The sequence below is a fragment of the Chlorocebus sabaeus genome, chromosome 20 (genome assembly GCF_047675955.1).
Source record: "Chlorocebus sabaeus isolate Y175 chromosome 20, mChlSab1.0.hap1, whole genome shotgun sequence".
NCBI classification, from domain to species: Eukaryota; Metazoa; Chordata; class Mammalia; order Primates; family Cercopithecidae; genus Chlorocebus; species Chlorocebus sabaeus.
The window spans coordinates 71501273-71516081 of NC_132923.1; the positions used below are offsets into that span (position 1 = coordinate 71501273).

Consider the following 14809-nt stretch of genomic DNA (forward strand, 5'->3'; position numbering starts at 1 on the left):
TTTAGAATTCCAGAGTTACTGTTCATTTGTCTCCTAGGCAAATTAGGACAGGGTTTGAAAATGTCTAAGAAGTTGCTAGACCCTGTTTGCCTGACCTGGGTGAATGGTGACCTTGAACAAGGACAGAACACAGAAAAGACAAATGGTGTTTCCAAGCCACAAGTGTGAACTATTATATCCAGTGTTTGTTTTATTTCCAGGTCTTCATGTCACCTGACTTCACTCTTTCCTGTAGGATTTGAAGTTAGGTCTGGATCTAGATTCCAGCTTTGCCAATTCCTGAGTGACCTTGGGAATCTTGCTTAACATCTTTGAGCTTCACCATTTTACCATTAGTTTTAAAAAAGAGAAATAATATGAAACCAACGGCACAGGCAATAAAAGAAAAACAAATGGGACAATTATCAGGCTAAAAACTTCTGTGCAGGGAAGGTAACAATCAACAAAATAAGAAGGCAACAGGGTAAAAAGACTTATTTTTCACCATATACAAAAATCAGCTCAAATTCCATTAAACATTTAAATATAAGACCCAAAACTATGAAATTACAAGAAGAAAACATAAAGATGAAAACCAGAAGAAAACCAACAGATGTATAAAACCAACAGATGTATAAAAAATACTAACATCACCAATCATCATATAAATGCACATCAAAACCAAAATGACATATCACCTCACTCCTATAAGAATTGCTGTTATACAAAAACAAAAAACTTGTTGGCAAGGATGTAGAGAAAAAAGAACACAGTTAGTGGGAATGTAAATTAGTACAGCTATTATGGGAAACAATTTGGAGGTTCCTTAAAATATTAAAAATAGAACTACCATATGATTTATTAATCCTGCTACTGGGTATATATCCGAAGGAAATCAAGTCAGTATGTCAAAGAGATATCTGCATGTCAAAGAGATATCTGCACTCCCATGCTTATGGTAGCACTATTCACAACAGCCAAGATATAGAATCAACCTAAGTACCCATTAATGGATGAATGGATAAATAAAATGTGGTATACACACAATAGAAAACTATTGAGCCATAAAAAGGAGAAATTCCTGTCATTTGAGACGACATGGATAAACCTAGACACCGTTATGTTACATGAAATAAGCCAGGCACAGAAAGACAAATACTGTATGTTCTCATTCGTATATGGAAGCTAAAAAAGTTGGTCTCATAGAAATAAAGAGTAGAATGGTGGTTAGCAGGTGCTGGGGTGGTTGGACGTAGGGCAGGGATGAGGAGACATTGGTTAAAGGATATATTATTACACCTAGATAGAAGGAATAAGTCAAGAGATCCATTGTACAGCATAGTGACTCCAGTTAATGATAATCTACTACATTCTTGAAAAATTCAAAGAGAATGGATGTTAAAGGTTCTCACCACAAAAATATAACCACGTAAAGGTAACGCTTTTGTTAATTAGCTACATTAAACCATATCACTGTGTATGTGTACTTCAAAACCTCATATTGTATACAACAAATACATACAATTTTATCTGTCAATTTAAAGAAAAATCTTTTTTTGAGACAGGGTTCTCACTCTGTCACCCAGGCTGGAGTGCAGTGGTGTGATCTCAGCTCACTGCAGCCTCAACCTCCTGGGCTCAAGTAATTCTCCCATCTCAGCCTCCCAAGTAGCTGGGACTACAGGCACACACCACCACACCTGACTATTTTTGTATTTTTGTAGAGATGGGGTTTTGCCATGTTGCCCAGACTGGTCATGAACTCCTGGCCTTAAGGGATCCTCCCATCTCAGCCTCCCAAAGTGCTGGGATTACAGGTGTGAGCTACCACGCCCCAGCCAAAAACTTTTTAAAAATTAAAAACAGAAGCAAATCCTGTCACATGCTACAACACAGATGAACCTTGAGGATGTTATACTAAGTGAAATAAGCCAGCCACAAAAGTCAAATGCTGTATGATTCTACTTATAGGAGGTATCTAAAGTAGTCAAACTCATGTAGAAGGGCGGTTGCCAGGGGTGGCAGAGGCAGAGATAGGGAGTTATTTAGTGAGTGTAGAGTTTCAGTTATGCGGGAGGGTCAGTGGTGAGGTGGGTTCGTTCTGGGGATCTGTTGCACAACAAAGTGCATGTAGCTGATAATACTGCATTGTACACTTGGAAATTACTGGCAGGGTAAATGTTATGTTGTGGGGAGGGGGTTGCTACAATAAAAAAAAAAAAAGGAAGCAGCAACTGCTTCAGAAAGTTGTTGTGATAAGCCCATTGTGTATGTGTTTATATGTGCACGCCTGCACTTAACTTGTTCAACGTCAGAAGCAGTCACGTAAGACAGCTCCATAAATGCCATAGTGGTCATGAGGAGGAGACCTTATTGATCACAGACAAATCTTGCTCTGAAATAAGTACTTTGTAAAGAAGGAAGAATATTCACATTTGTCAGCATCTACACTATACCAGAAATTCTTATACAAGTTTTTTTTATTTAAACTTATACAACTGTGTGGGACCAAAATTATTATCCCCATTGTTCAGATAAGAAAACTGAAGCTCAGACTTGCCAAAAAATCCAAGAGTTTCTAAGTGATAGAGTTTGATATATATTTATATCTGTCTGATTCTATTGTCAAGACAGACATCCAGCAAAAGAAACTCAGAAAAGTTAAATGGTGTATGATAAGTAGCACTATCACGTCATCAAGTGCATTGGGAAAAGCTCTTTCAGAATAAGAATCTTTAGGAAAAAGTGACACAAATTACACAGGTAGGCCACAATACTCTCTGAGTACTCACTTCATCTTGGGTAAGGATTATGCTTTTGCAATTATATAAATGTGTACAGAAAATAACCTGCTGACCTTTACCTGGTTTAGCATGCCAGTCCCAACCTCCAGAAACATCTGGCTGAATATTCACAGCAGGCGTACTAGAAGCTACAAATGGGGAGAAGAAAAAGAATGAGAACAAGAGAGCTCATAACCCACTTTTCTGAATTCACATAGGATAATGCCAATCCATCCCTGAAGCCTGCATGGCTCCAGCAAGATCCCAAGAAATCCACTCGTGCTTCCGAGTTCTTGCTACACTCTGCAACACTCGATATATTCTACCTTCACCTATGGTTGTTCACATGAGGCTTGACGGAAACTACATATTATTTGTCTCTGCTCCTTCTTTGTCTCACTTTGGTTTTACCTCCATATCCAAACACCTTGAGTTATAGCTGAGCATGTGTCTGTCTCCATTCGACCGTGAGTCCCTCGAAGGCAAGAAAGAACTATCTTATGTGTGTGTGTCCCACCTGTCAACTTAACACAAAGTCAGTGTGCAATAAGAACAGAGGGGGAAAACACCTTAAACTCAGTTTACCTTTGCTAAGTACTAACAAGTATAGAGGCATAATCCACTTAAAACTGACATTTTGTTTTTTCCTCTGCTGTGACATGAATTGAGAACCATGAGTCATGCAGAACATGTATTGGGCACTGGTTATACACCATCACTATGTTGGTTGTCAGGGATGTGTCTATGGTACTCAAAATAAACTCACTACAGCTTCAAAATAAATCATTCTGACCCCCCTCAAAGTTCCAAACATATAATTTAAAAGAAATATTTGGCTAAAATGAATCAGGTGTAATAGAGGAATACATGTGCGTAGTAAGTTTTTTATACATCTATAAAATCTATATAGGAAACAAGATGCCATGATGAAGAACTTCTTTCTGAGGCACCTCTAGGTTTTGCCCACACAAATTAATGATTAAAATTCAAATACTAAACTGACATTGCAACTGGGATTTAAAACACACACACACACACACCCCATCACCACCAGAAGGCATCAAGATTAGCATTCCAAATCTTTTATGTCCTTGTTTTGTTCACTTAGTACCAACCAAGACATCTAGTACCTTCCCATCATTAAGTTAAAAAGGATATGCCATTATCAGCAATAATAATTCTTTCTTTTATATTTTTCCCTTCTCTTTTTACACAATAACCCATTCCACTGAGGTGGAAGTTAGACGGTTTTGCAAATACGTTCTATCTGATTTCCTTTAAGCTCTCATCTTAGTCTTACAACTAATTACGATGTAGAAGTAGGTATTAGAATTTATTGCTAATCAAACCCACAAACCCTTATGACTACCTACCACATGCAAGGCACCACACCAGGGGACAGAGACTAAAAGATGCATTATCTATCCTCAAGAAACTTAAGGTCTGTTAGAGAGACAGGAATATATTTTTTAAAAAAGGTAATTACCTAATATTTTAGTCTCTATTTTGCCTTTTATTATGATTATTTATTTGTTCTTCCAACACCATGTCCCAAGTGATTATTCTCTTCAGAATAGATGTTCAATAAATATTTGTTGAGCCCAAAGGTAGTATTTTTTTTTTTAATTTTCACAAGAGATTTGCAATGCTTTGTAGAAACCCAGGGGAAGTACCCTGAGGATTTGGAGGTGGGCAATCTGACCTCCCAAAGCAGACATCTGAGTGTCACCTATATTCTATCTTATATGAAGATGGTGAATTGATTCAGTAACAGTGAAATGATCACTGCTTTCCCAACAAGGAGAGGAGAAAATTCTTTCCACTCGCTAGCACAATACAGGCCAAAATGAGAAATGTAACCACAAAACAAAGGAGTGCTAACTGGCCTAAACTGGGTGATAAACATCATGTTCTAATGAGCTCATCAGAAACAGAAAACTAGATCCAAAACTGCCAAGCTGCCAAGTATGAACACCCATGTTCATGGGACACAAAGGGTAGTACTCTTATTAAAACAATAATTTCAAAGTATTAAAATCAGGAAAATGTGTAGCCTTATAGACACTATCACTGTGCATCAAAGAAACTTGGATGAGAAAAGATGAGTTAATTTATTTTATATTTAATATTGGAAAGATAGCACCTACCATGTGCCAATACCTCTTTTTTCTTTTTTCTTTTTTTTTCTTTTTTTCTTTTTTTTTGAGATAGAGTCTTGCTCTGTCGCCCAGGCCGGAGTGTGGTGGCACAATCTCGGCTCACTGCAAGCTCCGCCTCCCGGGTTCATGCCTTTCTCCTGCCTCAGCCTCCCGAGTAGCTGGGACTACAGGCGCCTGCCACCACGCCCGGCTAATTTTTTGTGTTTTTAGTAGAGACAGGGTTTCACCGTGTTAGCCAGGATGGTTTCTATCTCCTGACCTCGTGATTTGCCCGCCTTGGCCTCCCAAAGTGCTGGGATTACAGGCGTGAGCCACGGCGCCCGGCCGCCAGTACTTCTTTTAGGCACTACGGATATATTAGGGAACAAAACAAAATTCCCTGCCTTTGTGGAATTCATGTTCTAATGGAGACAGATAGATGACCAAAAACAAACAAACAAACAAACAAACAAAAAGTCACACATAAGTTAATTACTGCGTATACTGGAAGTTACTAAGGAAAACAGAAAGGGGAATGTAGAGTAGGGTTGGGAGATGAGTTGTGATTTGAATTGGAAGAATCAGAATAGACTCCATTGAGAAGGGGATATTTGAGCAAAGACTCGAAGGAAGTGAAGGACTTAGCCACGGAGATGCCTGGGGAAGAGTATGAGGCAGAGGAAACAGCCAGTGCAACAGCAAAGAGGCCAGTAGAGCTGCAATGCAGAGAGCAAAGTGGGGGAGAATAGGAAATGAGGTCACAGGCACTGGGATGCTAGAGCATGCAGAGCCTACACAGGCCATTTCAAGGACTTTGGTTTTCATGCTGAGTGAAATGGGGAGGCATTTTGAGCAGAGCAATGACATGACTTAACATTTTAAATGACTGAGCAAAACCAACTCTACTCTACATTCCTGCATCTTTTCTCCTACAGATAGTCAACATCCAATCAGGAGACTCTCTCAAGTGAGCATGACTCATAGGTGAGAGGGGAATTCCTTGTATATCGTCCTGTGGACACACTTCAAATAGTTTGAGATTAAAGACTAGTTGGAAATGAACCATAAAAGTTGCTCCTGGACTCTTTTTTAGTCAAGTTTCAGTTTCACCAGTGTTGCAAAAGTCATCTTCCTTTCGTATTGGCATGGTTTCCCGAAGTCAACTGATAACTGGACTGCATTCTCCAAGCAAGCTCAGGATGCCTTCAACAAAGCATCACTTTCTAGGTTGTGGCCAATAATGTTCACTAGACTTCAACATCAGGAATGAGCTACAACTCTCTGGCTCAAAGCTATTTATCCTTCACTGCAGAGCTCCGGTTTTAATCAATGTTACCTAAGTGACCCACTTTTATAAATGGATGTGATTATTATTCTTTCTATACAACCTAAGTCTCTAACATAGAAATATAATTTGGGCCACATATGTAATTTTATATTTCTTAGCAGTCGTGTTTTAAAAAGTAAAAAGACACTATTGAAATTATTTTTAATAATATAGTTTAACCCAGTGTGTTCAAAATATGTTAATAAATGATCAATATAAAAATATTGATCAGATGTTTGACATGCTTTTTTTGTACTAAGTTTTGAAATCTGGTATATATTTTATACTTGGAGTGCATCTCAAATCAGATCACCCACATTTCGAGTCATCAACAGCCACACGTAACTAGTGGCTATCATATCCCAAACTTTGTTCTTTGGAATACCAATTTTGTGGACTACTAACATATTTTATTGATTTAGGACATATTTTTCCACATTTCAAAGATTTCTCTAACCAAGAAGTATCTTCCAGTCATTTCATAGTGGCAGTGTTTTCTTTCTTATTGGTACATAAAATAATTATATGTCCTACAATCAAGGGTCATTTATGATTCTGTCCAGGTAGCTCTAATGCAAAAAAGGATACCATAGTCAAACAGGAAAGCAGAGCTAAACAAACTTAAGCAGGTTTCTGTCCTGTAAGACAGCCCAGAGCTTTTGCTATGTTAAGGTGAGTTGTTAATTTCAAAAACAGAGATGTGTGAGGAAGCTTTTACCAAAAAAAGCACCTACAGGGTGCTTTTATATATGAGCATTTACTGACATCTTGCAGAAAACTATGTTCCACTGAATACAATATAAAATATTTCCTTACCATGTACTGTGGGTGAAGGACTTCTTGTGGGCTGGAGGAACGGGTCACTGGAAGCACTGGATGTGTTCAGAAAAGAACCCAGCAAATCCTGACCTGATGGTTTGGAAGGTGCTCCAAATGGGTCAAAGGTGGCACCTAGAAAACAATGGGAAAATATATTTATTTGTCCCATGAGTTCACTCACTAAATGTCAAAGAATTGTCACTTCATGCAGGGCTAACAGTGGACTCCAAGAATTTCCTATCTTTGTGGACAAAGGAGTAGTCTGGACTTATCTGCTGGATGAACCACAGTTGATACCATTGCTGCTACACAAGGCTAATCTGCTGCCCAGCAGATGTTAGGAGAGCATTATGCCAATGAAGTCTTAGCTGAAAACATATTAAGCCATATATCCTACCTCGGTTTTAAGAGCAGGATTTATTTGTTAACTAGCCTCATCCCTTCTTACCATACTTAGTACATTTAAAATATCAATTTATGTTAAACTAGGGGCACTCTCCAATAGCTAAAACTGCCCAATACCACAAGACAAGAGCTCAAAATTTAGTCTTTGCAACAATGCTAATATGTAAGTATGATCCCCATTTTACAACTGAGAAGATTTTTCAATAATGTTACACAGATAGTTAAGTGTTAGTCCTGGGATTCAAATCCAGGTCTTTAACTCTAGATTTGGTGTTCTTTCTACTTCCTCTGGGGGGATAGAATATTTGCATTCTAGACCTGGGTATGCCACTAATCCAGCGGGTATCCTCGGACAGGTCAATCAATACATCTAAGCCTCGGTTTCATTGTCTATAACATGAGGCACAGAATTAACTGATGTCTAAGGCCCGTTCTGGTACTGGAATGCCACTAGCTGCCTGAAACTATGATGAATGAAATCGTGAGAGTCACACCAGGTACATAGTCTTAAAATGCAATCATCGAGTACTGTGCTATCTTGGATCTTGGAAACTGTTTTCCTGACAGAGTTTTTTTTCACTTTGGCAAGTTAAAACTGTAGGGAAGGAAGTGAAGTACAGAGGAAATAGCCTTGGCATAGGATTCAGGGCACCTGAGTTCACATCCTGGCTCCACCAATAACTAACATCGGAGCTTGAGCCTCAATACCAATACTCTGTAATTCCGAGACCCACACTCATGAAGGATGCCTCCAGCTGAACTATCACAAGTCAAGACCAGCCCACAGCCTTCTGGGAAGGACATGCTTGGGGGAAAAATGTTCCTGTAGGATACTATAGGCCTGAAGAGTTGAGACATTTCTCTTTACCCTTCCTAATGTGAAGTCATCTTGGTTAATGGTGACAGGACCAAGGGGTAGCTGGTTTGAGTTGGTTCTTCAGGAGCTGTACTTATCAATTATTAGTCATATAAACCTAGGCTACTGATTTAATTCTATGCTTCCATTTCCTCAACTATAAAATGAGGATAAAAATAGCACTTGCTTATTGGGTTTCTATGAGAATTAAATCATTTTTAGTATTAAATTCCATGTATGGCAAATAGTAAATACCTCATAAATACTACTTAATTTTATCAACAATAATTCATCAATCAATATGTTTAAGCAGACATAACTAATGCAGCTCAGGGGTTGAAGTGCTAAACAAAGAAAATTAGAAGTAAGAGTGTGAAGCTCAAATGTCCACTCTTACACTACCTTAGTGTGCTACCCAAATGGACAATATTTCTATTTTCTCTTATGCTTTCTATTTAAATAAAGATACAGACATCTAAAGGACTTTCAGTGAAATCAAAAAAGTCTAGCTTATTAGGAAAGTTCATTTCCACCTCTTTGGCCAAAGATTAGAATTCAAATCTGAGAGGCACAGTGCAACATAGAAAAAATTACCTTCTCCCACTCTTAGGGTTGGAGACGCGGAAGTGGAGGTGGCAGAGCGGCGTGGTGTTGACTGGGTAGACGCAGGTCCACTAGGATGAAACACATCTTCCACTCCTGACTGTCCGGCCTGAGTGGGACCAGCTGCACCTCCACCCCCAAACAGGTCACTCAGTAGTTCAGAATTGGTGGGAGGAGCCACTGGTGGAGAGAAGCTGTTACTCACTGCAGACCCTTCCAGGCCCAAAAGGTCCACATCCTCAGGGGGTGGAGGGGCTGCTGGCTCCTGCTGCTTTTTGCTGGGCTTCTTGACTCCATGAGGCTTGTCACCATTGGCATTGCCATGCGGACTGGAAAGTGTCAGAAGTTCATCGTCTGACTGCTCACTTTCCTGGTTCACTAAGGCAGCGTGATCCTCCTCACAGAATGACTTCTCTGATTTCTGATCTGAGGAAGGCCAGTATACCATAAGAGATTAGTTGTTGACCACAGCATTGTTGGTTTTTGTCATATGTATATAATTCCAGAAAGACAGAGGATTCAGCCCTGAGCAAACAGTGCTTTCAGACCCCAACCAGTGGAACACTTGATGTATTTCACGTTATATTCAAATACCACTTGTTGAGCATCTGAGAGGAAGTAGAGTATAGGGATAAGGAGCATGAACTCTGGAGCCAGCCTAGGACTGAATCTCAGTTCCACTACTCACTGGTTCTATGACACTGGGCAATTTACTTTACTTCTCTGTGCCTTGATTTCCTCCTCAGCAAAGTGGGGATAACAAATTGTACCTAATGGCCGGGCATGGTGGCTCACGCCTATAATCCCAGCACTTTAGGAGGTTGAGATAGGATCACTTGAGGTAAGGAGTTTGAAACCAGCTTGGCCAACATGGTGAAACCCCATCTCTACTAATAATACAAAAATTAGCTGTACATCGTGGCATGTGCCTGTAATCCCAGCTACTTGGGAGGCTGAGGCATGAGAATCGCTTGAACCCGGGAGGCAGAGGTTGCAATGAGCCAAGATCATGCCATTGTACTCCAGGCTGGGCTATAGAGTGAAACTGTGTCTAAATAAATAAACAGTACCTAACTCACAGGCTACTGTGAGAAATATATGAGATGATATTATAAATCACTCCAATCAATAGTAAGTAGTACCTAAGTGTTGATTTTTTTTCAGGCACTACGTTAGGTGCTTTGGTGGGGGAGGTGGTGGCGGGGGTACAAACCATTATCTGCTAGTCCTTTGCTGACACTTCTTACTGTCTTTACTTCTCATGTGTCCTGTAGCTAAAAGCAAATCCTTTTTCCAACAGTCTGGAGCAGAAGTGAACCACACATTTAAAAAGTGAAAAGAAGGGCTCTGCTGTGAAAGGTCCTTATACCAGCTTGAAAGGGGTACTTCCAGCACAAATGAGCAGCAGGAAAGAGGCCTCCTCTAGGGAAGGAGTGACTTTCCAAGCCGTCCCTGAGACAGATCTTCCCACAAAAATTTGATATTTAATGCCAGATAGACCCACATTCCAAATCAAGTATGGATCCACATCCTTTATTCCAAATTCTAAAATGTAATAAGCTATGAAAAGGGCAAGGCTTTCCTAAGTTTGGCATGAATTCAATTGGTGGAAAACTGACAGGAATGAATATGAAGATACTTACAGCCTTCACTTATCTCACTTAGGGCTATTATTTATATGTTCCACTGCAGAAATATTAATATGTTTGATTATAGGTTATTGTCTGAGATATCACATGGGATGTCGAGTTATATCAGTTTATGTACCATATCACCCTTCTAAAATCCAAAAAATTCTGCATTCCTAAACATACCTGGCTCTGAGAGGTTCAGACAAGAGACTGTGCATCTATGCTAAAGCCTATTTCAGAGCCTACAGGAATTATCTCTAAATTATTTACTAAAATGACAGTGGAGAGGTTAAGAGTGAAGCTATATTAAAAGCCCTCACTGTGAGGAAAATAAGAGGTAAGAAAAGTCCACAGGGGATGAGAAATCTATCTACTGTCCAGATACCACTGGGTTCTCCAAATTTGAGGATTTGCTAGTTCCATTTCTCAAAAGAAAATTCTGAAAGTAAGTCTTTCAATTCAAAGGAATTTTATGAACAACTTTTTCATCAAACTGAAACCTGCAGGCAATGGGAATATTGTCTTACATTCACACATCAGAGGAAGGTCAATCAGGAGAATTTCAGATAGACCATCACCACAGCCAGTTTCCTACCCCTTTCATACCCAAACCCGGACTACCCATGTCTACACTGAATCTCACAGTTAATCCCAGCCAGCTCTAAAGCAAGGACGGCCAATGGGTATTGGTTAGGATGCCAATGTCAGGCTACTGCTGGCAGCAGTTGGAAGTTTTATATTGAGAAAGATTCTGAAAATATTTCCAGGTTTGAGAGAAAAGAACACAGTAATCAAGTCCTTATTTTTGGTATGGTTGTTAAAGCAAGAGCAGAGATATATAGGCCAAGTGTATGCTTTCTGTGCAGCAGGGTAAGCTCAGTTCTGCCCTGCTAGTGGTTAAGGCTCCCGAGGGAAATGTTGATTTTTATATTTTTATAATATTTAGTTGAGAGCAGAAGATAGAATCCTGTGTTAATCTCATTACAGAGGCAGCAATCTAAAGGGAGACCATAAAAAAATCACACTTATCACACTTATTTGTTAGTCCAGAAAAGATGTGACCAAAAACACAGCATAGATAGAGAAGGGAGAATTCAGTTAAAATGACCTTGTGCATCAGTCTAAGAGCATCTATTGAGTTGAAAGTAGGGAAGCTGCCTGATTTGAACAGGAAATGAATTGGAAGGATGTAAACTTGAATGATGTCTTTTTAAAATTTTTTTAATTAAAACAACTTTTTTTAGAGATGGAGTCTTGCTCTGTCACCTAGAATACAGTGCAGTGGTGCAATCATAGCTCACTGCAACCTTGAACTCCTGGGCTCAAGCAGTCTTCCTACCTCAGCCTCTGATATAGCTAGGACTACAGGCATTTGCCACCACTCCCACCTAATTTTTTAAATTTTTTGTAGATATAGGGTCTCGCTATATTGCCTGGGCTGGTCTTGAACTCCTGGTCTTCCTGTTCTGGCTTTTCAAAGTGCTGGGCTTACAGGTGGGAGTCCATGTGCCTTGCTTAAATAACCTCTAAGTGCTGATTTACTTTAGTTTGCTTCTAGGGCCAACATCTTTACAGAAGAAATACATAATCATCAAACCATGTGACTTAAAGAAACACTTGTAAATACCTTGCCAACAGAGAGAGGCAAAGAAACCACTTTGTCCGTAATGCCGGGGGTTGTCTGGCGGGATATCTATTGGAGCCTGCCCTGAAAGACAAAAAGACCATGTAGCATCAATGAGACACAGGAAATAAATAACAGAGATGTTCATCCTGAAAAACAAAACCATCAGGTGACTCATACCTCCTAAGGCCAGCGTATCTTGATGTTCCTGGTGAGAAGAGAAGAGGATGCTGGGATTGACATCTTTTGTGCAGTAATGTTCCCATGGAGGAGTTAAGTCTATTACTTTGTCATGGGGCTGTAGTTCTACATCCAGTGTCACCTGAAATAGCTGAGGATATTTTTCTGGTACATCGCATGCATCTAACTCAGGCCTAAATAGGGATTTAAAAAAGATAAGTTCAGTGAAAAACAATGGAACTGGTATGATGTTTGGCACAGAAGTTGTCTTAGGTTGACTCTTAGATTAAATCTAAGACTCATTTCTAAATAAGACTCAATCATAACCAGATAAGTTACTTTACTTTTCTGAGCTTCAGTTTCCTAATCTAGAGAAAAGAGGAGAATGCCTGCTCAACAAATTTGGATGCTACTGCATTCTAGAAAGCAGGGCTGATGTGACTGGCATGGCAAAATCCATTATTAAAATAGTGCAATAGGCCCACAGCCACTGTCCTGAGCCCTTAAACATCTACTCCTATCCTGGCCCCAGCAACTCCACCCTAGCTTTAGCCACCCCCACACCTGAGTTCACCTAGACCACACTATGAGATAGGTTAATGTCGTTGCAGAAAGGTCCTCCAGAAGCCTGCTTCAGTGCTATGGCAGGGCATCTATTCTGATGCGTCATTGCTGATATCATACCACTGATTAAACTGCCATCCCCACTGGAAAACACAAGGGGATACACAGATGCAAAGGATCAAAAGTAGTGATACTTTGTCCCGCTTTGTTTACCCTTATTCCCTCACATAGAATTTTAGACCTTTCTATTTGAAGTCTTTGGTCCCTTTGTACTTCTGAAGAGAAATCATATCCAACTGAAAGCTTTGGAATGCCCACAGCCTCTCTGTGCTACTGAGTGACACTCAGTAGTCTAGCAGCACAGGATTCCAGGGGATGCTACAGCCTAGTGCTATGGAGTCTCAGCACTTCACAGCTACTTTGATTCAAACAGAATTTTGGCCCAACCAGTCCTTACTTGGTGAATTTTAAAACTGTTGTGTCCAGTGGTATGAATCCAGTGTGAAACTGAAGCTGGAATATCTGCGTGTTGGTCACCTAAAAATACATGAGAGCAGCACGTTACAATCAATCAGCGAAAAGGGACTCTGATCAAAAGATTAGATTTTTGGGAGCCATGTACCTTCAACTGTTTCAATATCTGAATTTGTGTTTACTATGGATATTAAATGACCGCCCCAGTTAGAATAGGCTCAGCTTCATTTCCAGCCTCTCCTCTCCTTGAACTCTGCCTCAGCAAACCATTTTCTCATCTGCTAAGTACTATGTTCTTGCACACGGGCATATTTTGACTTATTGCATTCCTTCTACCCAGGATGCCCTGTTCCAACCCAATGAACTCATCCTTTAAGACATATCTTGAAAGTTCATATTCTCTCTGTAGCCTTTCTAGGCCACTGCTGGCTAAAACAAACTGCTCCCATTATAACACCTCATCCTCCCTCTAATATGGTATCATGCATATTCCTACTTGTATGGATTTCCCTTGCGAAAGTGAGTCCCTTAAAGGCAGAGACATAATCTCACTCTTGTCAATCCTAAAAACCTCAACAATGGCTGGCACAAAGCACTCACTTAACCAATATGTGATGAATCAAAACACAGTTACTTGTCACATTATTCCTATTAGCAAAAAAATGGCAATATCCCAAATGTTCACCAACTGATGATTATTAACTGAGATTATCAACTGAGATTAATAAATTGTGACATTACAATGGAATAATATTTGGCCATATAAAATAATGAAGTACTGACACATGCTATAGCATGATCAGCTTCAAAAACATTATGCTAAGTGAGAGAAGGAAGCCTCAAAAGGCTACGTACTATATGATTCCATTATATAAAATGTCCCAAATAGACAAACCCATAGAGACAGAAAGTAGATCAGTGGTTGCCAGGAGATGGAGGAGAGGGAATAGGAAGTGACTGCTAGTAGGTACAGGGTATCTTTTGTGGGTGATGAAAATGTTCTGGAATTAGATAGTAGTGATGTTTGCACAGCCTTTTGAATATACGAAGAATAACTGCATTGTATACTTTAAAAGGGTGACTTCTATGTTATGTAGTTTTATCTCAATTTCTAAAACTGAAAAAATACAATCCCTAATTCCACATCCTCAGTAGAAATGTCTTCCCTTACACTGATCCAAATGGAGCACTATAAGAAAAGCACAGGCTTCTAAAGAGCATGGGTTGCTAAGAGTTCCGGGGCTGCCACCCTCTGGCACAGACATCATGCCAAGGACTTTGAGCAAGTCATAACCTCTCTAAGTCTCAGTTCCTCCCCTGTAAGATGAAGGAGATGAGCTAAGCAATCTTTAAAGACTCTTTCTCATTCTAAAACTATAAGTCACTCGAGCCCAAAGTGATGGGGAGAAAAGATTCAGAAATACTC

General features: G+C 39.7%; 1 protein-coding gene across 8 annotated transcripts in view; it reads right to left on the reverse strand.

Annotated features, from left to right (window-relative positions):
- The window catches only part of DNAJC6 (DnaJ heat shock protein family (Hsp40) member C6), a 157528-nt gene that overhangs the window by 13652 nt on the left and 129067 nt on the right, over window positions 1-14809 (reverse strand). For 7 of the 8 annotated variants that reach the window (XM_007978434.3, XM_007978441.3, XM_007978439.3 and 4 more), the window contains 6 exons: window positions 13367-13446; window positions 12346-12539; window positions 12169-12249; window positions 8902-9336; window positions 7044-7178; window positions 2843-2911 (listed from right to left, as the gene is read on the reverse strand). In XM_007978434.3, the coding sequence (XP_007976625.2) occupies window positions 2843-2911; window positions 7044-7178; window positions 8902-9336; window positions 12169-12249; window positions 12346-12539; window positions 13367-13446 (994 nt within the window). The remainder of the gene's footprint in view (window positions 1-2842; window positions 2912-7043; window positions 7179-8901; window positions 9337-12168; window positions 12250-12345; window positions 12540-13366; window positions 13447-14809) is intronic. The other variant, XM_007978435.3, reaches the window with a different exon arrangement.